General features: G+C 41.1%; 1 protein-coding gene across 2 annotated transcripts in view; it reads right to left on the bottom strand.

Annotated features, from left to right (window-relative positions):
* Nucleotides 1-3,035: 3,035 nt before the first annotated feature.
* The window catches only part of ODAD3 (outer dynein arm docking complex subunit 3), a 28,202-nt gene continuing 5,195 nt past the window's right edge, over nucleotides 3,036-26,042 (bottom strand). The window contains exons 3-13 of one of the 2 annotated variants that reach the window (XM_087711057.1): nucleotides 24,151-24,228; nucleotides 22,267-22,446; nucleotides 18,332-18,433; nucleotides 17,852-17,977; nucleotides 16,926-17,048; nucleotides 13,186-13,341; nucleotides 7,600-7,760; nucleotides 7,239-7,395; nucleotides 6,457-6,612; nucleotides 5,035-5,119; nucleotides 3,036-3,709 (exon numbers count right to left, since the gene is read on the bottom strand). In XM_087711057.1, the coding sequence (XP_087567183.1) occupies nucleotides 3,579-3,709; nucleotides 5,035-5,119; nucleotides 6,457-6,612; nucleotides 7,239-7,395; nucleotides 7,600-7,760; nucleotides 13,186-13,341; nucleotides 16,926-17,048; nucleotides 17,852-17,977; nucleotides 18,332-18,433; nucleotides 22,267-22,446; nucleotides 24,151-24,228 (1,455 nt within the window). In that variant the 3' untranslated portion in view covers nucleotides 3,036-3,578. Of the gene's footprint in view, nucleotides 3,710-5,029; nucleotides 5,120-6,456; nucleotides 6,613-7,238; nucleotides 7,396-7,599; nucleotides 7,761-13,185; nucleotides 13,342-16,925; nucleotides 17,049-17,851; nucleotides 17,978-18,331; nucleotides 18,434-22,266; nucleotides 22,447-24,150; nucleotides 24,229-26,042 lie in introns of those variants that run through there. The other variant, XM_087711058.1, reaches the window with a different exon arrangement.

The raw sequence follows: 26,042 nt of genomic DNA, 5'->3' as shown, positions 1-26,042 counted from the left end.
CACTCTGCAGGCCTCCCAAAAACATTTTTTTTTCAAAAAAGGGAGCATGAATACCCTTTAGGAGGCTTGTAGAGTGCTCCTGGGGGCTGGGGGAGGCAAAATTAAGCAAAAAATGGCCCATTTTTCACTCATGTCTGCCCTCCCCAGCCCCCAGGAGCACTCTGAAAGCCTCCTAAAGGCTCTGCATGGCCATTTTGGTGAAGGGGGCAGGGTTTCGGGAGGCAAAAAAATGCTGTATTCAGTGTATAAGACGCACTCAGATTTTCAGCCTCTTTTTTGAGGGGAAAAAGGTGCGTCTTATACTCTGAAAAATATGGTAAGTCATGCAAAGTAATGGAACTATATTATGCCTTTATCCTATTGACCCTGGCATCATTTTGGACTGGCTGCAGGGGATGGAATGGGTGGCGCAGTTCTGCACGGGTTCAGTTCCTTTCTCTGTGGCATGTCCCAATTGGTATTGATAGGGAGGGAGAGTCCAGCCCTCAGCCACTATTCTGTGGTGTACCTTTCTCCACTCTTTTTCATCGTCAATATGAAACTGCTGGGTGAGATCATCTGTCACCATGGGTTAAGGCAGTGTTTCTCAACCTTAGCAACTTGAAGATGTCTGGACTTCAACTCCCAGAATTCCCCAGCCAGCGAATGCTGGCTGGGGAATTCTGGGAGTTGAAGTCCAGACATCTTCAAGTGGCCAAGGTTGAGAAACACTGGGTTAAGGTATGTACTGTATACTGATGACACTACATTTCCATTCTTGGTGACCCAAGTGATGCTGTTGCTGTCCTTTTGCAGTACCTGGAGGCTGTGGGGGCCTGGATAGGGGACAACAGGGGTCAAGTGAACCCTGGTAAGACTGATTGGCTTTGGGTAAGCAGGGCTCTGGAATCTGGGACTTTGTCATCTTTGACTCTGGATAGGATGGCACTGCCCCAAAAAGATCCGATCTGCAACTTAGAAGTTCTACTGGACTCACAACTCTTGTCTGAGGAACAGGTAGCAGTTGCGGCTAGGAGAGCCTTTGCACTTCATGTTGTATGCAGGTTGTGGCCTTTCCTGGAACAGGATTCCTTGTTCTCAGTTGTTCAATCCCTAGTCATCTCAGGCCTGGACCACTGTAATATGCTCTACATGGGGCCACCCTTGAAGAGGATTCATCAGAATCTACAGCTGGTAGATCCCGCCCCCCACAAGAATGACCCCTAGTCCAGGAGCTGCATTGTTTACCAATCTGCTTCTGGGTGCAATTCAATGTGTTGGTGATCACCTTTAAAGCCCTTTGTGACATGGGTCCAGGTTACTTGAAGAACTGTTTCACCCCACTAGGATTGGCCTGTGCCACTTGCGTCAGCAGAGGCAGCATGCTGCGGGTTCCATCAGCCTGATTATTCCGGCTGGTGGGGTCCAGGAAGAGGGCCTTCTCTGCCGTTGCTCCTGCCCTTTGAAACATATTCTACCACCCCCCATCTGAGGTTGGCCCAGTGGTGGGTTGCAGGTGGTACGCCCCGGTACAGGCATACCAGAGCCAGCCCGGAGCACAGGATACTATTTTGGTATGGTGTGCAGGAGGGCCCACACACCCGCCTGAGTTCCTTAACTGTGTTTTAAGGCTTCTGCGCTTCTGTGCACATGCATGGCGCATACAGTGCCTGCGCGATGCTCCGCAGAGCAGCTGGAGCGTTGCAGAGGTGCTAAGATGCATGCACGCTCTGCGTGTCTATGAGGATGCCGCCGGGCCCATTCCAACCGTACCGGTTGATCCACCACTGGGTTGGCCCCAACCCTCCAAAACAACTAGACCAGTGTTTCTCAACCTTGGCAACTTGAAGATGTCCGGACTTCAACTCCCAGAATTCCCCAGCCAGCATTCGCTGGCTGGGGAATTCTGGGAGTTGAAGTCCGGACATCTTCAAGTTGCCAAGGTTGAGAAACACTGAACTAAGACACATGGATAGTTTTTTTCCCCTCATGCCCTCACTCTGCTGACCACCTAATGGGTCACAGTATTGTCTTATGTCTAAGTATATTTATCCATGTTGTATGGCTGTAGTATTATTACCCTTCTTGTCCTCTCTACTACTTCCTCTTATTGGTGTTATTATTATGATTATTATTATTACCCTGTTGCTTTGTATGTACTCTGTTTCTGCATCGGAGACAAATTCCTTGTGTGCCTTGGTCAAATAAAGTTTTCTAACAGGGTGGAGGAAAGATGCCTGGGTAATCAAGAACAAGGAAGTATAGCAGGGAAAATGAAGGAATTCACATCATCTCATGCATAAATTTGGAAAGTTAAAAAGAACTTCTTACCCCCTGCTTTTTCTATGAAAGGGATCAACAATTGTGGCTGCAAACCTAATTTGAAGTGTTTTTTATGAAATAGAGCAGGAGGGAATTGCACAGAGTTAAAGAAACATCAGGCATAAGTTCTAAAAGATCAAAATCTTGGGACAATAATCCTAAGTAATTACCCACATTAAAGCCCTACATGGTATCGGACCTGGGTACTTGAGAGACCGCCTTCTGCCAATTACCTCCTCACGACCGATTAGATCCCACAGATTAGGTCTCCTCCGGATTCCATCAACTAGCCAGTGTCGATTGTCGACCCCCCCGGGGGAGGGCCTTCTCTGTGGCTGCTCCGGCCCTCTGGAACGATCTCCCCGTGGAGATTCGGACCCTCGCCACCCTTCAGGCTTTCCGCAAAGCTGTTAAAACCTGGCTGTTCCGGCAGGCCTGGGGTTGATGAGTTTCCCAACCCCATTCGAATTGTTGCGGCTGTTGATGAGTTTTTAATCTGCTTGTATTTGTCTGTCCTTTCGTTTTTTGTACTTCCCCTTTTCCCTATTTAGTTTGTTAGCCGCCCTGAGTCTCCTCAGGGAATAGGGCGGCATACAAGTTCAATAAAACTAAACTAAACTAAACTAAACATTTATTGAGCTTGGTTTCAGAGCCGTATTTGGTCTTTGGGCCACTGACAACAGCTCTGAATGCAATTTTTAAAATCTTGGCAGAAGCAGACAAGGTACGGGCAATTTCAGCCTGAACAGGGTTTATTGGATCATACACAGCAAAACAATATGTGTGTTCTGATATATACAGAAAGTCACAGAGCAAGTGACATCCACCCTTGTGATAGGATGTTGGGATGGGTGGGCGGCAAAACCAGTCAAATTTAGGCCCAGTGGGTACAGCTGGGCACAGATTTTATAAACTCTGAGAAATAATCTGGATTATTTGGATGGGGAACTAGATAAATTTCTCTTCTCTCCTTCAGAAACCTCAAGGTCACATCTCCATAGATGGACCCACTCTTCTCGTATAGCTGAGAGATAAAAGGCAGGGAAACGGGAGCTGGACACTGACTTCAGCTCACTAAATTCCTGTGTACACAGGTACACACCACTCCCTGTGCGCTTAGGCAGGTGGGACAGATCCACAAATAATGGGTCATTATTTCTCTGAGTTCTGCAAAACTGGGTGGACATAAAACGTGGGACTGGCTCACATGTAGAAGACCAGTAACTAGGAAGCACTTTTAATAGCCAAGGAGGTTCTAAGGGCCACACAGAATGCGATCACGGTTTCCCGTCCTTCTTTCTGTAGCGAGTGCGACGTTTGGTCTTGGCCTCGATGATTTGCTGGGATTGACGTTTGAGAGCTGCCCTTGTCACCACATCAGCGTCCTCCTCGCCACTGTCCTCCTCATCTGCAAATAGATTAAAAAAAATAGATCAAAAACATCATGGCGCCATAAGCCATAAGGAAGATTATCCACCGTGGCAGGAGAATATGGCAGATGAGTGGTAAAATCTGGCATAAAACAAAAGTCAGAGTTAGAAAACAACCACACTGTCTTATAACTAAGGGAGATGATGTATCTGTGAAGCCAAAACCAAGAGTTCGAGGTTACTAGGGCCGTACACAGGAGTCATAAAGGTAAATTAATAGAGACCATAACCAACTGGTGCAAGACTGGGATAAATTTGGACAATCAGTTTTCAGATTAAAAATAAAGAGACTAAAATTAGCATGGCGTCTACCTTATGTAATATTCTCATAATGTGTGTTTTTTGCAAAATTTTATGTATTTTTTTTTCACATGGTGGAAAAGCCAAAAAGAAATGCTAAAGTACTATTCCCAGCGCTGAAAATTACACCATCCAAAGTAATAAGGTTGGGGCAGTCAACAATTATATTGAATATATAAATAAAAGAAATAACATTTTAGATTACTTCTCTTTTTTTGTTTGCAAGCCTATCTTAACAGCCACTAAAGGCAAGCAATTTATGCTTTAAAAAAGTACTGGAAATCTCACCATTCAGTAATTCCACAGAATCATGGCATAATTAAGATCGTAAAGAGTCCACAGTCATAAGAAAACAGCAACTTTAACTGCTGGATAAAAGTCGATTCTGTACTCCCACCACTTGTTGAATCCTTGGATACAGAGCCACGGAAAAGGCAGCATGTAGTTCTTGTTCTGTGGCCACATTGACCTCCTAACAAAGAGCCGAGGTGGCGCAGTGGTTAGGGTGCAGTACTGCAGGCCACTTCAGCTGACTGTTATCTGCAGTTCAGCGGTTCAAATCTCACCGGCTCAAGGTTGGCTCAGCCTTCCATCCTTCCGAGATGGGTGAAATGAGGACCCAGACTGTGGGGGCGATATGCTGACTCTGTAAACCGCTTAGAGAGGGCTGAAAGCCCCATGAAGCGGTATATAAGTCTAACTGCTATTGCTAACACAGGGGTGTCAAACTCAATTTCATTGAGGGTAGCATCAGGGTTGTTTGACTTTGGGCAGGGGGCATGGGGGTGTGGCGAGGGTGGGCATGCCACCTCAACATCATTCAGGTCGGGGATGTCTATGGGGGCCTGAGCGCTCTGCTACCAAAAACGGAGCTCTGTGGCAGAGGCACTGCGGGCCGATCCTTCGCTGTTTCCAGGGGGGCCCTGCAGGCCGGACCTAAGCACCCCATGGGCCTTGAGTTTGACCCCCTTGTCCTAATCCCAGTCTACACTTGCTTACTTACCATAATACATATCCTGCTTCTGCGCAATGGGAAGTTTCACTCTGGTATTGAAGGCAGGCAATCTCCTCTCAAGTTTAGAATGAAACTGCAACAACACAACCACACTTTAGATTGTAGGCATGGGAGAGAGCAACGACAGCTGGTGCACCGAGGTAGAGCCTAGCAAACCTGATAGTTCAGCAGTTGTGATCTACATTTTGCTCACCAAATTAATAGTGCTAATTCAGAGGTATTAAAAGCTCATGAAACTGTAGAGTATATCCTAGTTAAACAAATGAAGATCAGAAAGAAGGAGCCACTGGGTGAGGTGTTGAGTTTTGAGCTAAAAAGCAACATTACGAGTCTTTATCAGCCATGGACTTCCTAGGACAGTGTTTCTCAACCTTGGCAACTTGAAGATGTCTGGACTTCAAGTCCCAGAATTCCCCAGCCAGCGGATGCTGGCTCCTCCAGACATCTTCAAGTTGCCAAGGTTGAGAAACACTGTCCTAGGATGACTACTTTAATTTGGTATTAGCTTACAACTAGCTTATCGCAAAAATATCTATTGGCTGATCACAAAACATGCTTAACTAGGTCAGTGAAAGATGTAGAAGCTTCATTTGCCTAACATGCTAAACCTAGTTACTTCTAACCTTACTTTTGTGGTTTATTGTTTTATGCAAACCTAGCCATTTGATTAATTTATGGTTCACTATATCCTGAAAATTCAACAAAGGGGTTAAAGCAGTGCACATGTTAAATGTGTTATAGAAACATGTCCATTTTTTAAAAAAAATAGAGTTTACATGAGAAACTCAAAATCTGGGCCTGAAATTTATTTTAAAAATGTCCTTCAAAACTGGAAAGCTTTCTTGTTAATGCAAAAAGTTCAGTCTAAACTTGAGCAGCCCAGAGTAGGCACAGGGCCTGTTTCTATCTACAATTATATGAATCATACATACGGCCAAATAATGCCTTGAACAGTTCTACTAATTGTTGTAATGTCTACTATGATCACTGAGCACCATGAACTTCTGTAGAAGCTTGGGAAAAAAAGCGCTTTCTTTGGTCATTTGAAAACAAAAACAAAAAATGCAAAAATTCTAATAACCCTTCATTTAAAAGAAACTAAACTTTGGAGTGTTGTTTTTTAGAATTTCACTGCTTGGTAAATTGGGGAATAGATAACTATAAAGAATCTCTTTAAACGATGGAGTCCTTGGTGCTACTGAAGGTTGGCTGTTTGCTCCAGATGTTTTGTTACTGGACTAGGCAACATCTCCATTGCTACTTTCCTTTTTCCATCCACTTCAATAACACTTTTCTTGCACGTCTTCAAGAAAATAACCAAGCTCAGAGAGCACCAAGGACTCTACGGGTTGTTTTTTTTTAAAAAGAAAATATAATTCTATGTTACTCTTTAGCCTGATCAGGACTCACCTCCACTTCCTCAATTCTCTTTAGAAGCTCTGCCTTGTCTCGGTCCTTCAAGAATTCCACCAAATACAGCAATTTCTCTTCTGTTTGGGCCATGAGATCAAGAACATATTCACTCGCTTTCTCATCCAACTCCATGGAAGCGAAGTGGCTATCTTCCTAGGAAAAAAAAGCGCTGCTAACTGGCACCCGGGTTTCAATACAGCACAACAGAAAATTCAGGAATTTGCTAGAAAACTAATCTGTCAGAAACAAAACACCGAATGCATTGCTTTTTAGTTGTTATTGTTTCCAGTAGGGCAGTGTTTCTCAACCTTGGCGACTTTAAGTCCTGGGGACTTCAACTCCCAGAATCCCAGTTTCTCAACCTTGGCGACTTTAAGTCCTGTGGACTTCAACTCCCAGAATCCCCCAGCCAGCACAGCTGGCTGGGGGATTCTGGGAGTTGAAGTCCACAGGACTTAAAGTCGCCAAGGTTGAGAAACACTGCAGTAGGGCAACAAATATTAGGGGGTCTTTGTAATGTTTGTTATAAACACTAGCCTCTTCTATCTCTTTCATTCCTGCTATCTTTTTGTGAAAAGGACACAATTAGCTCCCCCTTTTGAAAACATGGGGGACAGTCATGGTGTTAAATAAACAGCGAAAATGGGAAGCCATGATGTCTGATGGGTATCAAGCAGGCTTAGACGTGTTCTTCCTTAGCAAGCTGATAGCCTCAACTCTAGACATAGCCAATCGGTGACTGCAAAACAACAACAACAACCCAATCATTTAGCACTCACCAGTTTGATATGCTGAACTTTGGAAGCCAAATGTTCAATGCCAGCCTTGGCATTCAACAGAACCCGGTTCACCTTGTCCAGTTCAGCCTGGGTTGCATCACGCCTCTTTTCTTCCTTTTGTAGGTGGTCATGTAACTCCTTCATCAGATTCTGAGCTCTGGAGCAAAACAGGAACAGTGCTGGACTCCAGAAAGGAAGCTATGAACTTCAGCTCCTAATGTTCACTGCTTAGTTTGCTACTTGCTATACATTCCTTCATACTGAATAGCAGAAAACAACACTCTGCAATGTTGGTGGCCAGTGTGTGTGTTGCTGATTACTCAGGTGCATATCTCCCAGCCAAAGAAAAGCGAGTACTCACCCTACTTTCCGGGCCTCTCCTGAGTACTTAGTATGCTCTAATTCATGTAATAGTGCATCCTTTTCTTCTTTAAGCTGTTCCAAGGACAGTTCATTCTCATTCTTCATTTCCTCCAACTGTTTGAATGTTTCTTCTTGGGCCAGAAAGCAGGCCACAACATCCTATCACATGACCATAAAATAGGCAAAGCATCATCAACCAATCCAGCCTGGCTTCTTCCTACTCCTCAGGCTAGTCTTCGCATTCAAATCAGAGACAATATGCTTATATAATATGCCTCTTAGGGAAGCCTGCAAATATCGTTAATCAAATCTAACATATTCATCTTATTTATATATATATATATATATATATATATATATGTATATGTATATGTATATGTATATGTATATGTATATGTATATGTATATGTATATGTATATGTATATGTATATGTATATGTATATGTATATGTATATGTATATGTATATGTATATGTATATGTATATGTATATGTATATGTATATGTATATGTATATATATAAATAATTTAATATATTTTGCATTTAATAACGGCAGCAAGACTGTTGGTGGCGCAATACTGGAAGAAGGAAGACTTGCCTACAATTCAAGAATGGACATTGAAAGTTACAAACTTAGCCGAGATGGCTAAAATATCAGCATATCTTAAAGATCACTCAAATGAGAGATATAAACGAGACTGGAAAAAATGGATTGACTATATACAAAATAAATACGGGACCAAGAAATTCCAGTTAGCCTATGCTTAAGATCAGAAATGATTTAAATTGTTTAAAGTTAGTTCAGCAAGAAGAAGCTAAGGTCAATGTAGAATGTCATTAATTTCTTTATTTCTTTTTTCTCAATAGATTTTAGACTGTGTTTGTTAAACATCCATACTGTGTACGGGTTCTGGGAAGTCGGGGGGAGGAGGAGGAGGGGGGGTTGGGGGGGAGGGTGGAGGGAGGGAGGGGTATACATTAGGCTAGACAAGAATTTGGTGGTAAACTAGAACTATTTTGACACACAAAAAAATTGTACTCCGATGTCTTACTGATTGAGGAATGATGAAATGTTTGTTTTAAAAGAAAATAAAACTTTTGAGCCAGGAAAAAAAATATATAAGAAAACTACAAAACCAACATAGCTCTTTGGATCTATATGGCTTTTAATAACAGACTGGTCTTCATTTTACAGCTTAACAACCAAGTTAAAAGGGGAGCAACCTACAACACAGAACTATATGATGCAGATCTGAGAAAGATGCCTGGAGGAAATGATAATGGGGGGACTCTGACAGTTGCAAGAGCAAACTCAACAAAGGGCATCATTTTCAGTTTCATATCGTTGCATTCTGATGGGAAGATCCTAATGACCTAGGAATGAAAAGACATCTAGGAGCAAGAAGGGTTTTTCTTAGTCTGCCTAGTTTGGGTTTCTAGTGATTTTCTTTGACAGATCAAATCCATTTGAGATTGGCTCATAGAACAGTTTGGGGGAAAACCACAAGGACTGAGACCTTTCAGTGTGTGTCTTGTTCAGAGGTTGAGTCTCACCATAAGCCACATATTCTGAGCACTGATGGGGAAAAAAAAATCCATCTTTTATATTCATGGCTTTTTATAACTATGGATTCTGAACAGATGAGTTCCTTAGAAACCTCGGCCTTGTGCTGGCTAAGCAGCTGTATCCTTGGGGACATGAAGCCACAATGTGGGAAGAGATTTTCATACTGTATTAAATCTATTAGTACACTGAGTAGGCGGATGACTACGAGAATGGGCAAGGACAAGTACCAGGCAGAAGTAAGCCTCCAATGTTGAAAGGCAATAGGAAAAACCAATCCCTTCTCTAGAATAACGGGGAAAAAAACCAATTTCCTTGAAAAATATTAAGAGCCCAAATAGATGGATGGCCCTAACTGCACTCCTGTGTTTCCAAATTGAAAGACTCGTGGCAGCTGGTGCATGGAAGTGGTAGGGCTGTTTTTAGTCACACATGAATAATGAGTACTCTAAACAGCTCTTGGTTGTTGAGGTCAAGTGTGCCTTGATAGGGAATGATCGTGGGATGGGATGGAGTTGCTACGAAACAGAGCTGAAAGAGTACAAATTGGAACTGAACTTTATAACTAGCCCTTCTAACTGAGAAACAAAAAAGGCAAACAGCTAAAATTATTTCAGCCTGGAATCACCTTGTGCGTACATTTGATTTATTTTCTGGTATTTTTCTCCAACTGATTTTGTTTTTTAAAATAATTTTTATTCAACATTTTTTAAACATTAAAATCACAATTACACTTTTACAGCTTTCTGTTACCAGGATTTTTTTTTCTAGCCAATTATACCACCTATTCCATGTCTTGTAATACTGTTTCCTCTCTATCCCTTAGTTCCATCCTTAATTTATCCATTTCCGCGCATTCTAGCACAGTGTTTCTCAACCTTGGCAACTTGAAGATGTCTGGACTTCAACTCCCAGAATTCCCCAGCCAGCGAATGCTGGCTGGGGAATTCTGGGAGTTGAAGTCCAGACATCTTCAAGTTGCCAAGGTTGAGAAACACTGTTCTAGCACCTTTTTTATGATCTCTGCGTTTGAGGGACATTTTTTTCTAAAATTTCTAAAAAAAATTCTAATTTTGGGCGAATGTGATTCTGGTGGTGATAATAATGTGAAGCATAATATATTGAATTTCCTTACTTATATTTCCTTTTATTATCCCCAGAAGAAACAGCTCTGGCTTCATATCCATTTTTTGTTCCGTTATTTCCTCCAATCATTTTTGGATTTTTTTTCCAGTACTCCCTAGCTGTGGAACGTGTCCACCACATGTGGTAGAAGATCCCTTGTTGATGGTTGCATTTCCAGCAATTTGGGGGTGGGGGGGTCTATTGGAGAACATTTTGGCCAATCTTGCCAGGAGCAAATGCCACCAATAAAACGTTTTGTAGATATTCTCCTTGTACACAGCCGACATTGTCAATTTATAATTCCCCCCCACAATTTTTCTCAATGCGCCAATTCAATGTTGTACCCAAAATGTTTAGCCCTGATTACCATTCAGTTTCCTCCTCCATTTTGAATTTTAAAAGGCATTTTAGTAAACATTTTTTTCTTCCGTACCTGTTACTATTTTATCCAATTCTTGTTGCTCATTTTGAAACCCGTATTGTTCCAAATCCTCTTTGTATCTTGTTTGAATCTGTATGTATGGCCACCAGTCTATTTCAATTCCCTGCAATTTTAACTCTTGATTTGATTTTAGTTTCTCTTGCCCATCCAATAACTCTTTGTAGATCACTACAAAGTTCAAATCTTTGTAGTTCAAATCTATTACGTTGGGATAAATCATTGCTTCCATGATTGATATCCATTTCAGAATTTTTGTATAAAAAATTATTCTAATTTTCATCCAAATCTCTTATAAGGCGTCTCTCAATTGATGCCTCTGAAATATATTTATGGGCTTTTCTTTCCCTCCCAGATAAAGGCATGCTAGCCCAGCTGTAAATCATGGCCTTTTATCGTTAATATTCTTTTATTTTTGAGGATTATCCACTCTTACAGCTGCTGCCTGATAGTAGAGTTCATGATATATAAATATGTCACATCAGTTCATTGAAGATCTTGTAGGATAATAAAATAACAAGCCTCTGTTTGTTCCTGGGGTTTCTATTTACAGATTAGTCCTTTTTCTAATTTATCTCTTTAAAGAGTAAAACTTTTTTGGAACTCTTCTGGAACTCTTGTTTAAATAGATATTATAAATCCACTATAAGTCTGCCCTGTTTTCGTTAATAGTGTCTCTTTGATTGTTGTTTCTTCTTCTTTGAGTCCACTGTGTGTGATTACCCCCCTCCCAAGATGTCGTCTCCCTTCAATTTGGCAGTCACTGTCGTCATGATTCTGTCCAGCAAATGTTCTCTCCCCATACGCATACTCTTATATTCACCTCTTGCCTATCCTTCAAGCTGCTTACAACTCTTCCTACTCGAACTATCGCATCATCCCACCTTCGGATCTGCCATGAAAGGCCGAGTTCTTCCGTGCCTGATCAGAGGGTTCCTCTTGTTGGGTGGGAGATCGTCCTCTCTCCACGAAACTCCAAGGATACCCCTCTATATCATTGATCCCTTCAAGATCAAATCCGCCCATGGGGGGCTTCAAAAAGCGTGAAAAATCAGGTGAAACGGAATAGAGCCTCATTCGTTCACTCCGCCACAGCGTGACGTCACCACTGAAAGTCCACCTCCTACTGATTTTGATTGATTCCTCCTGAGCTACCTTAAACTCTGTAATGTAAAATCCTGGTGATGGATGGATCTGCTTGATTAGTCTTCATTGATTTGGTTACTGTGCATATGGAACAGATTTTTTTTTCCTGGCTTCAACGGTCCAAAAAACAAATATCTAAGTCCCACGCTGCTTGCAGTATAAACAAATATGACCGAACAGGTATACTGGATCAGAGTAAAGACCTACCTAGATCAATATTCTGTATTTACCACACCAAGAGGTATCAGTGGGAATTTCACACGTAAGACAAGAATGTAAGCTCATTCTATCTTTTTGGCTTTCCTTATTATTTGTTTACATTTTAGTACAAAGTTTTATTTAGTTTTGTTCTCATCGGGACAAGGATTCTACATAATTTCTAAAGAGTTTTTCTTGCTTTAATTTTTTTTTTTTATTAATCATGAATATCCTCTTAGATATAATAGTATTTTTTCTCACCTGTTACAAATGTTCCAAGTGTTTTGAGAAATCCCTGGTCATTCTAGAAAAACATTGGACCTCTTGACTTCAATTTCAGTTTCTGTTACCAGTCTCCTACTGGTTTAAACAGTCACTTTGTTCAACATAAATTAAACTTGATGTCATCGTAGATACCATTTTAAATGGTTCCACAGCACTCACATTTTTTGCAGATGTGGATGATATTTAGGATGAAATCCAGCGGCGTTTCCATTAAATTTCCATCTGTTCTAGGATTCTTAAAGGCCTATCAGTCTTTTATCCAATTATAGGACTGGTTTAAGACACCAATTACCAGAAAATTATCTCCTTTGGCTAGCTCTCCAATTTCATTTTCTAATATATGAGTACCTTAAGAATTCTGGTCAGAGGAATGACCAAAATGACACTGTTATCTACAGCACTTCCATGGAAACTTTTTCCCTTCTGGAGTTTCCTGTTTGTCAGACATTCTGTTTGTGATCTACAGCAGTGTTTCTCAACCCTTGGAGGCTTGAAGTCCTGTGGACTTCAACTCCCAGAATCCCCCAGCCAGCTGGGGGATTCTGGGAGTTAAAGTCCACAGGACTTCAAGTCTCCAAGGGTTGAGAAACACTGATCTACAGGACAGTGGTATCTGAATGTGCTCTTCCCTTTTCTTCTAATAGGGTTTTTAGAAGCACGACCACACCCTTCCACCATATATGTTTGGCCATTCTATCCACCTCTTCATGAAAATCAAATATTCCAAATTCTCCATACCTGCACAGAGCTGAACAGGAAGCCAAAAAAAATGCATTTTAGGAAGGAATTACAAAGAATTTGCAGCACACAATAAATAAAGCTCTTACATTAGCCTCGGTGACCCCAGTGGCTGCTCGGACTTTGTCAAAGTTTTCAGAGGCCGTGAGCACCGCCTGTTTGGTTTTCAAGATGTTTGATTTCTTAAACTGAGGTTCTCTAAGCAGATCTTCAGTTCCAAATGAGATACGATCCTTCTGGGAGTGCTGGAACACAGGAAATACACATGGGACATGAAAACTGTAGGCCAGCAAATAACTTGCATGACTTTTTTGATTCCACTTTTATATACAGTACATATCAAAGCATAGAATGGGGTAGTGGGAACCAAATTAATAATAAACACCTCAGTTTTCAGTGAAAAATACAAGACTATTTTCTGGTCCTCTAGCATGACCTGAAATCTGTGAAGCACGCTTATTTTTTCAGATGGACGTTTTTCAGCTGTTCATTCAAAAGACAAATGGAAAGTTAAATTGGAGGGCATGGTTATTTGGAATAAGCTATGGATTTCCCTCAAAGTGTTGAGGATTAGATGTTCGCACATTAGAATTGATTGGCGTCAAAGTTTTGTTGTTGTTAACGTTTTAATATTTTAATAGATTGAGTTTTATAGTTTTAAAATGATTTTATATATCTTTTAAGTTTTGATTGGGAGCCACTCAGAGTTGGTTGTGAGATAGGCTACCATATAAATGTTATAAATAAATAAATAGGTAGGTTGACTATGGCTCGGATCACATTATATTGTAAAATGGCTTGCTTGGTTTAATGTGCTACTTAATTCTAGCCACTATGATCTGAAAATTATAGTGTATGACAGGATAATGTGAGAACTCAGTAAATTTTTTCGGAGTAGAAGACGCACCTGAGTATAAGATGCACCAAGATTTTGAAGAGGCAATTTTTTTAAAAAAGTAGGTAGCTAGATAGAGGGATAGAGAGGGAGAGAAAGAGAGAGAAATATAATAGGTAGGTAGGGAGAGAGTAGGTAGGTAAGTAGGTAGGTAAAGGGATAGAGAGAGAGAGAAATAAAGAGATAGATAGAGAAATACAGTAGGTAGGTAGGGAGTGAGTGAGTGAGTATAGGTAGGTAGGTAGGTAGGTAGAGGGATAGAGAGAGAGAAATAGAAAGAGAGAGAGAGAAATACAGTAGATAGATAGGGAGAGAGAGTAGGTAGATAGGTAGATGTTTCCAGGTGTATTTATCCATGTGCTGGAGAAGGAAATTGCTGACAATCTACAGCACCCAAATTTGTTCATGCTGGCACAGCACTTGATCAATCTAATTCTCATCAATCAGTTAAAGAGCTTTCCCAAAAGAAAAAAAAAGTTTTTGCACTCTGCTAAACCTCCCCAAAACGGCATGTTTTTCACAAAAACGGGCCCATTTTCGCAAAAACGGGCCTGTTTTTTGCGAAAATAGGCCCATTTTTTCCAAATAAAAGGCATGAATAGCCTTGGGGGGGGGGTTGTAGAGTGCTCCTGGGGGTTACCCCCCCAAAAGGAGCAAAAAACAGCCTGTTTTTCACGGAAATGGGCCCATTTTCTGTCAAAAAACTGCATGCATAGCCTTATGGAGGCTTGTAGAGTGCTGCTGGGGGCTGGAGGGGGGGGGCAAAAAGCGGTCATATTTCTACCCTCCCCAGCCCCCAGGAGATCTCTGAAAGCCTCCATAAGGCTATGCACGGCCATTTTGGTGAAGGGGCGGGGCTTCGGGAGGCAAAAAATGCTGTATTCAATGTATAAGATGCACCCAGATTTTCAATCTCTTTTTTGAGGAAAAAAGGGTGCGTCTTATACTCCGAAAAATATGGTATCTATAATATATTTAATGAACCAAGGTTAAAACAAGCCATAATTTAGGGCAAATCATGAATCCAATCTGTATATTGGGAAAGGGACAAGAGTTTCCAAAATCAGAGAATGGCTTCAGTGCCTTATACATTATTTCTTAGTTCCAGAAATGTATAAAAATCAAGTAGAAAATACACTTTGCGTGCAATTAGTAAGGGTTATATAACTCAGCCAATTGAAAGTTTTTAAGGATTTATTGAAACACTTTAGTGTGATTTATACACTGGTATTGAAAAGTTGTGCTGAAATCCTAGTAAAAAAAAAGGGAGAAGCATATTATTATCAGTTTTTAAAATCCAATTTGAATTGATTTAAATTTTCAATATTAGAGACGTGAAACCTAATCTAATCTAATCTCCCAACAGAACTTCTTCCCCACCCAAAATAATGGGGGAATTTTGTACACATCCTAGAGCAGTGTTTCTCAACCTTGGCCACTTGAAGATGTCCGGACTTCAACTCCCAGAATTCCCCAGTCAGCATTCGCTGGCTGGGGAATTCTAGGAGTTGAAGTCCAGACATCTTCAAGTGGCCAAGGTTGAGAAACACTGTCCTAGAGTTTCTTCGATTTGAGATGGTCACAAATCAATCTTACAAACATACAAATAAACCTTTTAGTTCCTAAGAATAAAAGGTTGCTGCTGCTGGAAATCAGTCAATGGGATTTGAAAATGTCTTCAGATACAACCGCCAAATAAGCTTGGATGTCTTTAGAGATCAGCTAGAGTTTAGACCGTCTTGATTTAGGAAGGGTAGGATTCATCTCTGCTGCTTGTCTGATGAGTCCAACAATAAAGTTTTTTCACCCCCCCTGTCTTTTCTACTCTTCCAGGACTGGTACCTCTTAGCTAAACCCTATGCTATGCTTTCTATTCATTTCTCTGCCTTTTGGGCTACTTCAGGGGTGAGTTTCTCGCCCCGTTCCAACCGGTTCGGTTGGAACGGGGCCGGCGGTGTCCTCGTGCACGCGTGCGGTGCACGCATGCGTACTAGCGTCTGCGCGACGCTCCAGCTGCTCCTGGACGATCGCGCAGGCGCTGTATGTGTCCTGCGCATGCGTGGAAGCGCAGAACTAGTCAAAACCGGGTAAGGACCACGGGCGGGTGGGCGCGCCCTTCGCCGTTTCCGGAAGTTACTTACTTCTGGGTTCGGTGACCAACCGGTTCGCAGGGACCGCCGCGAACCGGTTGAAACCCACCCCTGGGCTACTTCTACTGGAAACAAAACAAAAATGCTGATGCGAGCATTTGCCTTTTTCTCAAGTGGTTTCTACGAAGAGAATGGTTTTATATATAAAGAGGAAAGGATTAATATTAGCACTTGGTGGTTTATTTTACAGGTGATTAATTTTAATATGTAGTTTTTATTCAATTAACATTTTTGATTTCAGGCCTTACTTTTAAATGTTACTTCTACCAAGCTTGTATGTTCTTAAACATATATAACTGTACATACTATATATAACTCTGTCACTCAACTACATTTGTATTGATGAGTGAGATTTTTTACCAGATTAATTTCAATGGGAATTGGCAGTTCTAAGAAATCCTTGCATCGCATGGAATTTTTTTCTGCATTTATAATTTTTTTTCTATTTTATTTCCCACTCTCATGGCCTTCAGGAAAGCCGTTAAAACCTGGCTGTTCCGGCAGGCCTGGGGCTGTTGACCTTAGTGTTAAGGTCCAGCCCCGATTAGAACGAATGTGTATTGTGTGTTTTGAGTCCTCCGGGATTGGGCGGCCTATAAATTTAATAAATGAAATAAATGAAATGAAATTATTTAGGGAAAGGGGCATCCTAACTTTTCCACTTTTTTGGAAAACGTGGTAGACCTTTTGTGCATATGCCAGGCAAAACGACCTCTTGGCCGGTAATCAGAATGAAAAGAAAAATAGGCAGTTACTTCATGGATAGCAAAAAATGCTACCCTACCCTTCTTTCTGCACGCTCGTTCTGCGCTCTCTTTTCTTCTGTCATTTTCTTTATGTCTTTCAGTTTCTTATCTCGAATCTTTCTTTCTCGGTAGATGGTTTCTTCTTGAGTCAAAAGCTGCTCCTGCATTGTAAGGGGAAACAAGCATGAGATCTGCACAGTTCCGCTACTCTTAAGATTGTTTGAAATGGTCCATTAGAAACATTGATGCGATAATAGCACTGGTTTATCCGGAGCTGAAAATCCTTTTTTAAAAACTTGGGGATTAATGGCTATTAGTGTTGGTGGCAGTATAACTGCCTCTGAAGGCCGTCTGCTGGGTTTCCTTCAGCAATTGGTTGGCCACTGTAAAAACATGTTCACATGACTATGAAGCCAAGGTGGCGCAGTGGTTAAATGCAGCACTGCAGGCCACTTCAGCTGACTGCTATCTGCAGTTTGGCGGTTCAAATCTCACCGGCTCAGGGTTGACTCAGCCTTCCATCCTTCTGAGGTGGGTAAAATGAGGACCCAGACTGTGGGGGCGATATGCTGACTCTGTAAACCGCTTAGAGAGGGCTGAAAGCCCTATGAAGCGGTATATAAGTCTAACTGCTATTGCTATCTATCTATCTATCTATCTATCTATCTATCTATCTATCTATCTATCTATCTATCTATCTATCTATCTCTATATCTCTGTCTGTCCTTATCTGTTTGTTTTGCTTGGCTTTCAGCCACCGAGGTTTTGGTGTCTTGTTATTAAAGGACATTCCATTTAAGCTTGTCTCGGCATTCGTTACTGGATGGAGGAGGGGGTCAGAATAGTACCTTATCTGAATTAAATCCTAACCTATGGTTGTGAGACTGAACAGAGCATTGCATATTCTCTTCCATTGCTGATACCGCATCTCTTATTTAATACTGTGCTTATCCCATTCCCCTACCCTTGCAACGTTGCGAGCATGTTGTGCTTCAGTGTTCACGCTTTCCAGTTCTTGGAGCTCATGGCGCAGACGTAAAATTTCCGCTTCCAGGGCATCCAGCTTGTTCTGAAAGTGCAAGCTTTCCTCCTGGAAAGGGGATGAAAATTTCAGAGAGAATTATAGAACAATCAACTTTAAATGTTCCCACATTTCCACCATGGGCCATAAAATTACAGGTGTTGTAAATACAACAAAATTATTGAGCACATAAATTCCTAAACTGTCCATAATCCAGATATTAACAGGAGCTCAGAGATTAGGTACCTCCTCCTCAGGAAACCCCTGAGCAAAAGATGTTATGTTGTTTTTTGATCACTGCAAATTGAATAGCACTACACTAGTAGTGGGTAAAACATATCTTCTTTCTTTCAAGATTGTGGGGAATGCCTAGGGTTGTGTATCCTGTTTTGAAATCATCTATTTTGATGAAGGGCATCATACCTGCATATGTGCTTTTAGCTTCTTATACATGTTGGTGATGCGTACAGCCTCCTCAGTCTTGAATCGGGCCTTTTCCAAACGGTTCTCCAGTGTTCGCAGAGTCTAGATGCAAAGAGCAGCAAATTAAGGCAGCAGCTGAGCCAAGGATATTGAAAAGCCTCTAAAACTCCATCCAATTCATTTTGGTCCCTGTGGTAAAGTGCTATAGAGTTGCTGAAAGGTGAGTAATTGCTTTACAGTAGCTCAATGCCCCAAAGAGATCAATTTTCATCTCAGTGTTTTTCATATTGTGGAACTTAACAATTTAAAAACAACACATCACGTCTGGAGTCACTCAACTCCATATAGCCACAACACTAATAGTCTGGTCCAATGTTTGGGGAAAGAAACAGATCTCCAGTATCTTACAAAAGATTAGCAGGATCAGGGACTCAAGGGATATTTTGTGCCATAGGGGAGTGCTGTAACAGACAAGGGGAGCTTCCTTCCTTCCTTCTATTAGGCCTCATGGTTTAAAAGAAGGGCCGCAAAATCAGACCTCTTGAGATGAAAAACAAATTACTGGAGACATGTGGTCCTGTCCCTTTATATAGAGTAATCAGCAGATTGAGTTGCACTCGAAAGCCCACTGAGAACTAGCGAAGCTCACAAAGTAGATGCATTGCACGGGTATACCAAAGTGCACTCAAAACCACCCTTGCTGCTCTTCAAGTGGAGAGAGATAATAAGACATGAGTAACAGTGAGCAAGGCCTCCTAGTGCCAGCTTTGCCTCATTCAGTAACCAAGGAAGAAACCTCTCAACTCCATTGTTTAGGAATTAAAAGTACTTTTACTGGTTATGAATAGATAGCAGCGAAGTAAAGCAAGGTCTGAGTCAGAAAAAGGGGTGAAATCATACATGTCAAACATTTGCCCGGCCCCCTCCCTCCAACAACCCCCACCCCATTGCCCAATCTGCAACTCCCTTAGGGGGTCATGTGGGTTGCATCTCCAAAAAGCATCATCAGGTTGGTAGGCAGGACGGTTGGCCTTGACCAGGTCCACACATCGTCCCTCAGCATGCCCAGAAGAGGGTGAGAACAAAACTCCCCTTTGGACTCTCACTCCTGTACCATTTATTCCCATCCCAAATACCGTGCCCCACCCTCCCCGTTTGCCATGGCAGCCGAAAGCCAGTAAGTGAAGCAGAGGCTGACATCTAGTCTAGGATTGGAATGTCCACGTTAATCGCACTATTACTGAAGAAAAACTTTCCAATATTTTTCTGAGCTTGAGGGAATTTACAAGCAAAAGAAATGGAACAGCTTGCCTCCTGGGGATGTGGGTATTCCATCACTGGAGGTTTTCAAAAACAGTCTAACAACCATTTGACTGGGATAGTATAAGACTCCTGCCTTGAGCAGGGGTTTCGACTAGAAGACCTTCAAGATCCCCTCCAGGCTATGATTCTGAGTCTGTAGTGTTGCTTTCTTGTTAAGAATGCATTGTCCTGTTCTTCAAACAGTGTGGACTGTAATTTGGTAAAAGTCCAGGACGTCTTATTCAACACTTGGCATCTGCTTATTCTTTTGGTGGCACAGTGGTTAGGGTGCAGCACTGCAGGCCACTTCAGCTGACTGCTATCTGCAGTTCAGTGGTTCTAATCTCACCAGCTCAGGGTTGACTCAGCCTTCCTTCCTTCCGAGGTGGATGAAATGAGGACCCAGACTGGGGGCGATATGCTGACTCTGTAAACTGCTTAGAGAGGGCTGAAAGCCCTATGAAGCGGTATATAAGTCTAACTGCTATTGCTATTTTCAGTGTATATAACTTCAATTGTATGACAGGTATTGTATGAGGTGATACATAAAATGCTTTTGGGCATTTTATTTATTGTGAGCATCCCAAAAGAAGAATGATTCATCTGTTTGTGGTCACAGTTCTGGATCAAAGACTTTCTGAGGGACCGGCCACAAACAGTGAGGGTCGGGTCTCAGGCAGTGGCTCAGTGGCTAAGATGCTGAGGTTGTCGATCAGAAGGTCAGCAGTTCGATGGTTCAAATCCCTAGCACCGCGTAACGAAGTGAGCTGTTACTTGTCCCAGCATAGACAGCCGCACAAACAGGCTGAAGAACAGTTTTTATCTGGGTTATCAGCTAGTACTTAGATGTAAATCTAATAGCTAGAATAAGGACAGAGTTAAGGGAGAAAACAGTAGACTCGTTCTTTTCCTCCCCCTTATGATATATTTACATAATTTTACAATAACAACCAACAAACTATATATTAACGCTTATAATTAGCAAATGCATGCTTGATTTTCATTGTCAAACAGTGGATGTGGTTAGGATATTATTTATTTATCAAATTTATATAGGCGTCCATCTCATCAAAAATTATTCCGGATGGTGTAATGTAACAAGAGGAAGAGAGAATCATTGCTCTTGTCACAATTCCAATCCAAATCAGCCCAGCCCTCCTATAACTACCAATTGTCCCATGAGGATAGCTGCCACTAGTAAAAAATGAGAGCTGTTATCTGATGATGTTTGGAATGTCCAAATAGCAAAACAGCAATATAGGAGGTATTTTAGTCATCACTGTATTCCATGAAGAGGAGTTTATTATTTATTTATTTGTTTGTTTGTTTGTTTGTTTGTTTGTCTTGTATGCCGCCCACTTCCGGAGGACTCCGGGCTGCTCACAAAAGACAAGGGAAAAGGGGGGAACGAGACAAAGACAACATATTAAAAACAAAACCAACATTCACAATTTCCGTGGAGGTAGATGCTTCTCAGCCCCCCCCCCCCCCCCACCAGCCTGCTGGAACAGCCAGGACTTGGTGGCTTTGCGGAAGGCCGGGAGGGTAGTAAGGGTCCGGATCTCAACAGGGAGCTCATTCCAGAGAGCCGGAGCTGCAACAGAGAAGGCTCTCCCCCGGGGAGTCGCCAGCCGACATTGGCTGGCAGGTGGAATCCGGAGGAGACCCAACCTGTGCGATCTAATTGGTCTGAGAGAGGTAATCGGCAGGAGGCGGTCTCTCAAGTTACAGGAGGGGAAGAGTATATGCACTCATCTCTGTCTTAAAAGCATGACCCTCATGCTACCTGGATGGCTCTAGAAATTGGCTTCGCTCAACCTGAAGCCATTTTGAAACCTTCATGCACTGATTCTTTCGGTCCCACTTTTGTGAGAAAACGAGGCAGGCTAGGATCCTGGCTCTCAAGCCTTTCCCATCCGACTGCAGCCACACAACCCATTGTGCCCTGCACTTCTAAAAGGGAAGAGGTTCCAAACAGCCTTCAACACAATCTTCCGAGCTTTTATGCTTTGCTTTAGATAAACAATGAGGAAAGACTACGCCTATTTGAATATTGGAAAAGGCTGCCAGCCCATGTGAGGAATGGAAAGGGGAAACTCGCCATGGCCAACTTGCTGAGAGAAAACGCAACACGGGCAACTTGTCACAGGACAACTTGCTGCTGGACAATTGAACAATTCAATTTCATTATTTAAAGCAGTGGTTCCCAAACTTGGCAACTTTAAGACTTGTGGACTTCAACTCCCAGAATTCTCCAGCCAGCAGAGCTGGCTGGAGAATTCTGAGAGTTGAAGTCCACAAGTCTTAAAGTTGCCAAGTTTGGGAACCACTGATTTAAAGTAATTTTTAAGATATTTTAATTTTTGTCCTTCACTTTTCATTTTGTCCCTCCTTGGGCATCCTTTCTTTAATGATTCTATTCCACTATTTCTTTGATATTATTGTAACTCTTGTCCTGGAGTGAGTTGCCCCACGGTGGGTTAGCTTGCCAAATTGTCCACAGCAAGCTGGCTGCAACAAGTTGGCCGTGGTGAGTTGGCGATGGCAAGTTGGCTGTGACAAATTGTTGTAGACCCTGTGAGGTCAGGAAAAGTATTGGCTTCCTCTTTCCAAAAGATTCAGGCTTCTCTCACCTTGGCTGCCTCGATATTCCCTTCTTCCATTTCTTGCATATCATTGATTTCTTGTGCCTTGGTACTGTATTGAGTTTGCAGCTCCTCCAGCCTCAGCTTCCTCATCTCCACTTGATGCTTCAAATTGTTTAACTGGTTTATTTTCTCGCATAGCCGGTGGTTGATTATCTGAATAGCACCCTTGTGAGGAAAGGAAAACGTTTAAAGATTGTAGATTGTAGATTGTAGATTTATTTATTTATAGGCCGCCCTTTTCCCTGAGGGGACTCAGGGCGGCTTACAATCAAAAAAGGAAGGGGAGTGTAGGACAATACCAAAAAGAAATGTGCACAAAGTAAATTAGACAATAAAACTCAACATTCACTCAGCATTCGGGAGGGGCGAAAATAAGATTATCCCCAGGCCTGACGGGCTAGCCAGTTCTTGAGGGCTGTGCGGAAGGCCTGGACGGTGGTGAGGGTACGAATCTCCACGGGGAGATTGTTCCATAGTGTCGGAGCCGCAACAGAGAAGGCTCTCCTCCGAGTAGTCGCCAGTCGGCACTGACTGGCGGATGGAATACGGAGGAGGCCAACTCTATGCGATCTGATGGGACGCAGGGAGGTAATCTAATCTAAAGCAATCTGAACAATTGCACAGGCTGTTCGTTTACCGAGAAAAGGAGGATTTGGATTATAGACAGATTTTTTTTTTTAATAGATCAGAAAAATGTCTAAATTGAGAAATCTTCCTTCCCATGTTGCAGAAGCACCTTCAAAGCCCCGTGGTTGTGTCAGAGTGCATGGACAAAAGGAACAGATATTAAATTGCAATGTTTGTTTTGTCATTTGACCCTCCACCCCTATTCCAACCTCCCTGTAGATGTTTAGATAATTTCGTAATTTCATCCTTATTCTCTAAAACTAATTACTTCTTTCTGATTAGAATGTGATCAGTTTGAAGACAGGGCTGGTTTTTTGACAGTAATATTTCTTGTTCAAATGAACAAGACAGGCAGTCTAAAACGGAATAAAACTTTAAAACTTTTCTTTCTAGTTCTGGTAGAAGCAAAGGAAGCAGGTGAGCCTGAAGTGTGTCGGACTTCATTTTATGCCAATTGATTAAGATATTTTGTTATACTCCAAAAAGGTTTAAAGGTGCCAGTGTTGGCATCTCCCCAGTGTACTAGGAAGAATAATTCAAAAATTGAATGCCATTGCTGAAAATACCATTGCTGAAAATACTTGTTTTCTCCTTAAAACAAAGATCTCTAAAAGCAAGATATTTAGAGAAAAACGTTTACCAATCAACAAATTCATGAAGTATAAAGTGGACTTTAAAGTAGGCTGTTATTCAAATAGACCTTTAAAAATTAAAACTACCATATAATTGTATATAGAAACAAATTGAAGGCACAAATCTTTCAAAATTGATGGGTATGATGATATTATCTAGCCTGATTATTGTTTGTTGAATTTGAAGTTTTGGAGTTCATATGGTCAAAAACAATACCAGGCATATGGTAGTTTAATTCAAAAGCATAATCTTGTATTGTATAGCCCTGGGATTTGCTCTTTTTTGTGAATAACCTAATGTTAAGATTCCATCTAAGGCTAGAATTCTATATACATTTTCAGAAATAAGTCCCCTGGTATTCATTAGAGCAGAGGTGGGGAAATACAGCCCTTTATGACTTGTGGATTTCAGATCCCAAATTCCTGGGTCAGACATACTGGACCAGAAATTCTGAGAATTGAAGTCCACAAGTCATAAAAGAACCATAGCATGTTAACTTGAGTTAGTCTAGAATTCTCAAACTTCTTTAACCCTGAAATCCCAACTCCTTAAATGCCAGTTTTTAAAAATCTAGCAATGAATTTCAGAAATGTTTTCATGATCAATTACCTCCCCAGTTTTATTTTTCACAGCTCCTTGTTCATTTGGATGTTCTTGGAATGCAGCCTTAATTACTTTTTCCTCTCCCTGGAAAAAAAACAACACCCCAAAACAATTATAGTCATTATGTGAAGGTAATCTAAATCCATTTTTTTTGAAAAAAGAAATACCATTATTGGCTGGGTTTCAGTATTAATTTTCGTTGAATAAGAATAGGTAATCTGGTCCATACATACCATTTCCCTGAAAATAAGACCTCCCCAGATAATAAGCCCAATTGGGCTTTTGAGTGCATGTGTTAAAATAAGCTCTCCCCCTACATAATTTGTATTTGAGATAACAAACCTTGCTAGAGCATTAGGAAAAAAGCATTTGTGTTATTAAGTGACAAGCAAGCCAATCAGATTGTATATGTGTGTGTGTGTATATATATCCCAAATATCAAATAATTCTGTGATAAAAAAAATAAAAAGTTACAGCTTATAATATCACTAAAAACTGGTTCTCTTTCCATTGTATCTAATTGGCTTGCTTGTCACTTAACAACACAAATGCTTCTTTCCTTTTCTTAAAATAAATTTTATTTTGTTTGTACAAACTTTACATCTTTGCAAGACATTACATTTTTTACCTATCTGTTGTGTCTGTTTTACCTATACCAATAAATCCTTTTTAACTATGACTTCATATATCTTTTTTGCTTTCCTGCTTCTCCCCCGCCTCCTTTCCTCTAGCCAATTGTACAAATAAATCTCATACGGAGTAGCATTCAGATTCTTCTTTCTCTTTTAGTTCTTTCGTGAGCCTATCTATCTCTGCACATTCCAATATTTTTTTAATTACATTTTCTTCTGTTGGTGTATAATTATTTTTCCAGTTCTGAGCGAATGTAATTTTCGCTCCCGTAATTATGTGTAGAATTAAGTTTCTAATATTTTTTTCATAATTTCCTTTTACAATCCCTAACAAAAATAATTCGGGTTTTAGTGCAATTTGGTGTTTAGTAATCTCCTCTAGCCAAGATTTTATTCTTTTCCAATACTTTTTCGCAGCTGTGCACGTCCACCACATATGGTAGTATGTTCCATGTTGTTTGTTGCATTTCCTGCAGATAGGTGAACACTCCGGGAACATTTTCGCATTTCTCGCTGTGGAAGGTGCCATCTGTAGAACATCTTGTACATGTTCTCGCTATAAGCCGTTGCCATCGTTAATTTGTAGTTTATTTCCCAATTTTCTTCCCATTCCGCCAATTCTATACTATACCCAAAATTTATCGCCCATGTTATCATCGTTTCCTTCACAGTTTCTTCTTCCATTTTGAATTTTAATAAGTAGTGATATATTTTTTAAATCAATTTTTCTTCGGTTCCCTGTAAAATTTTATCCAGCTCTTGTGGCACCCTATAGGATCCTTTTTATACCTTGCCTGTATTTGTAAATAGGGCCACCAGCCAATATCTATTCCCTCGTCTTTCAGTTCTTGCCTTGTTTTTAGTCTTTCTTGGTCGTCTAATATGTCTTTATATCTTATTATCTTGTTTATGTCCAATACGTTGGGGTATATCAGAGCTTCCATGGTGGATAGCCAGGTTGGGATTTTATTATAATGTTTTGTTTTGATTTTTAACCAAGTTTGTAGTAGAGATTTTCTAATTAAATGTTTTTGGAAATAGCTATGAATCTTGTCTTTCCCATCCCAGATAAAGGCGTACCAACCCAATTCCAAATTATAACTGTCTATTGTTAATAATCTTCTGTTTTTTTAAATTGATCCAGTCCTTTATCCAGGTGAGAGCTGCTGCTTGGTGATAAAGCTCCCAATCGGGAAGTCCGAATCCTCCTCTTTCTCTGCTGTCTTGTAACCATTTTAATTTAATTCGTGGTTTTTTCCCTGACCA

Source organism: Thamnophis sirtalis, unplaced genomic scaffold, assembly GCF_051295495.1.
Source record: "Thamnophis sirtalis isolate CommonGarterSnake01/CBP01778 unplaced genomic scaffold, rThaSir2_p1.2 scaffold_3, whole genome shotgun sequence".
Taxonomy (NCBI): domain Eukaryota; kingdom Metazoa; phylum Chordata; class Lepidosauria; order Squamata; family Natricidae; genus Thamnophis; species Thamnophis sirtalis.
Note: the sequence above shows the minus strand (reverse complement) of the source record. Positions and strands in the feature narration are given on the sequence as shown.